A 3,401-nucleotide genomic window follows, 5' to 3' on the forward strand; every position below is an offset into this window, starting at 1 on the left:
GAATGCTAGCCAGCTGGAATATATACAACTAACAAATATTGCATCCGAAATTGTCTGGTAGAGAGGCTGCTAAATAAAATTAATGCAATTACCTGCGACTTTCGCTTCACTAATTACCAATCATTAAATGTTGTCGAACGTAACTCCATACGTCAGCACTATCGAAACATTAAACCCAACGGCCAAACTGAATTCGTTTAGCGTGACGCCCACAAGGCACAAACACACTCAAAAGTCAACAATTTCGAATGATCTATAAATACCCAAATCCCACACTATTTCCTCGGTAAATCTCCAACAAATTAGCAGATCACGCCTGAACCAACAAGAAACAGGATTCCTCTCTTCTTCTTCTTGGCAGCTCTCGTATTCTTCCTAAAACCTGTTCCTGAAGATTCAGAATTATTATTGAGAGATTACATATACTTTAGGAAATTATGCCGAGAAAAGGAATGAGGAGCATTTTCTTCAGGTCTTCGTCCCCATCTAGAACAAGTATCCCACCTTCATCACCGAGCCTCAGATTCTCTGAATCGTTAATGGAGGACAACATCGAAATCGTGGAGTCTCTCCTTAATAAGTGGGATTCTGATTTCTCCACCTATGCCAAAATCACCTCCCTTTTCCACGGCGACCGCACCCTGGCCAAACAGTACCTACACTCCGTCAAAGGCTTGCAGTCCGCCATGCAATACTTGGTTACCCAGAACGCTGCCTCCGACAAGCTTGTTAAGGCTCAGAACTTGATGGAAAGGGCTATGAAGAGGTTGGAGAAGGAGTTCTACCAGATTTTGTCGGCTAATAGGGATCACCTTGATCCTGAATCGGTTTCCACCCGCTCTTCCAGATCCTCGGCGTCGAGGTCGAGTATTTCGGACTTGGAGGACGACGAGTTGGAGGACGAGTTTCGAGTTGCCGGAGAGTCGATCTCTGAGGTGGAGCGAGTCTCGGTGGCTGCCATGGCTGACTTGAAATCCATTGCGGACTGTATGATCTCCACCGGTTATGGGAAAGAGTGCGTGAAAATCTACAAAATAATACGTAAGTCGATTATAGATGAGGCCTTGTATCATCTTGGGGTTGAGGAGTTGAGTCTCTCGCAGGTGAAGAAGATGGATTGGGAGGTGCTGGAGCTGAAGATCGGGAACTGGCTGAAAGCTGTAAAAATTGGCGTGAAAACTCTCTTCTATGGAGAGAGGATTCTCTTGGATCACGTGTTTTCGGCTTCCGTAGCAATCAAAGAATCGTGCTTCGCTGAGATTTTAAGAGAGAGCGCGATGAGCTTGTTTGGATTCCCGGAACTCGTGGCAAAGTGCAAAAAATCTCCCGAGAAAATATTCCGCACGCTGGACTTGTACGAAGCTATCTCTGATCTCTGGCCGGAGATCGAATCAATTTTCTCGTACGAATCAACCTCGGGAATCCGATCACAGGCCATCAGTTCTCTGATCAACCTCGGCGATTCGGTGCGAACGATGCTAATGGACTTCGAGAAGGCCATACTGAAGGACTCATCGAGGACTACTGTCTCTGGCGGTGGAGTACACCCTCTCACGCGCTACGTTATGAACTACATCTGCTTCCTCGCCGATTACAGCGGTGTGCTAACCGACATTGTCGCTGACTGGCCTTTAGTATTACAGTCGCCGTTACCGGAATCCTACTTCGCGAGTCCAGGTCCCGACGATAGTCCGATTTCCGTCCGAATAGCGTGGCTGATCCTTGTCCTCCTCTGTAAGCTTGACGGCAAAGCCGAGTTCTACAAGGACTCTGCGCTCTCGTACCTTTTCCTGGCAAACAACCTCCAATACGTCGTCGTTAAGGTGCGCACATCGAACCTGAAACTTTTTCTTGGTGAGGATTGGGCGATGAAGCACGAATCAAAAGTCGAACAGTATGCTTCGAACTACGAGCGGATCGGTTGGAGCAGAGTGTTCGAGTCATTACCGGAAAATCCAACGACCGAGATTTCGCCGGAGCAAGCGAAGGTCTGTTTGAAGAGATTCAACACGGCTTTCGGTGAGGCGTATAGGAAACAAAAATCGTGGGTAGTTAACAACCCGAAACTCCGGGACGAGATCAAAGTTTCGGTGGCGAAGAAGATTGGATCGGTGTATCGGAGATTTTATGACAGGTATCAGTTGAGGTTTGGGTCGGATTCATTGGTCAAGTATGCCCCTGATGATTTGGAAAACTACTTGTCGGATCTGTTGTACGGGAGCGGGGGTGTAGGGAGTGTTTCGTCATCTTCTTCCTCGTCCCAGTCACGTGGTCCGTTGAGATTTGCGCAGTAGCCATAACCAAGCGTTTGGTGTTTTGGGGCTCTCTGTTTTTTGTGAATAGAACACAGAACAGCACGTGGTTCATTTCTACTTGCTAAAGGAGAATTATAAATTTTTAGATTGGTCATTGTGTATATAACTATGCTACATACAATTATTTTGTTATGCACTTCACTTATTTAATTGATCAAAATAATTATTTTATATTAACAAAAAATAATACAGCTAATCATATTAGTGAAATATATAAAAAATACATAAAATTAATTATACATAAAATTTTTAATGTATTTATTCACATATAAAAAGAATATAGAAAATATAAACTGCAGCCTACTGTGCGCTGCAGCCGCCGCACACTCAATGCATTGAGTGAAAAAAAAAATATATATATATACATGTGTGGTGTGCTGCGACTTCCGGCTGATGCATAGCACAGCTCAAAAGAATAACATGAGGTATCTCATACTAACATATAAGTAATAAGCATAAGTGATATATGAGATTTTATATTATTTGAAAATGGTGTTTAGAATTCTGCTACATACAGTCAATTTTTAATACTTTTTATGCACTTCATTTATTTGATAGGCCAAAACAATTATTTTATATTAGAAAAAGTAATACAGTCAATCACATTAATGGAATGCACAAGAAATACACAAAAATAACTATACATAAAGTTTTTAATGTGTTTATTCACATATAAAAAGAAGAGTAATACTAAATACAGTCATGAAATGCGTAAACGCCGTGCAGTCGCTTTGAAAAAGAGTTAGATTCACTATTAAAAAATTAATTTATTTTCACGTGGGTCCTATATTTATTCACTTTTTTCAAAGCGACTGCATGGCGCTTGCACACTCACAACTGTAAATATCATTTCTATTAAAAGAATAACATGAGGTATCTCAAACTGATAGATAAGTAATAAGCATAGAGTGGTGCTACTCTGCCGCCCGAGTAGCACTGCTCGGTGTTACAACTAGTTGCAAAAGCAACTTTTTTTTTTCATTTTTCTATTCACATTTTTTAATGTATTTAAATTTTTTTAAAAAATAAAAAATACACCAATACACTTAAAATCACTTCTATCATCATACGGTAAAAATAAAATAA

General features: G+C 41.3%; 1 protein-coding gene across 1 annotated transcript; it reads left to right on the forward strand.

Annotated features, from left to right (window-relative positions):
• Nucleotides 1–311: 311 nt before the first annotated feature.
• LOC108979200 (exocyst complex component EXO70H1-like) lies at nt 312–2,402 on the forward strand. Its single transcript, XM_018949818.2, has one exon. The coding sequence runs from the start codon at nt 438–440 to the stop codon at nt 2,292–2,294; it is 1,857 nt and encodes a 618-aa protein (XP_018805363.1). The 5' UTR covers nt 312–437; the 3' UTR covers nt 2,295–2,402.
• Nucleotides 2,403–3,401: the final 999 nt, after the last annotated feature.

The sequence above is a fragment of the Juglans regia genome, chromosome 5 (genome assembly GCF_001411555.2).
Source record: "Juglans regia cultivar Chandler chromosome 5, Walnut 2.0, whole genome shotgun sequence".
NCBI lineage: Eukaryota > Viridiplantae > Streptophyta > Magnoliopsida > Fagales > Juglandaceae > Juglans > Juglans regia.

Bases quoted from the DNA above. Each gene is read 5' to 3' on its own strand.
- LOC108979200 (XM_018949818.2), top strand. From the start codon at position 438: ATGCCGAGAAAAGGAATGAGGAGCATTTTCTTCAGGTCTTCGTCCCCA.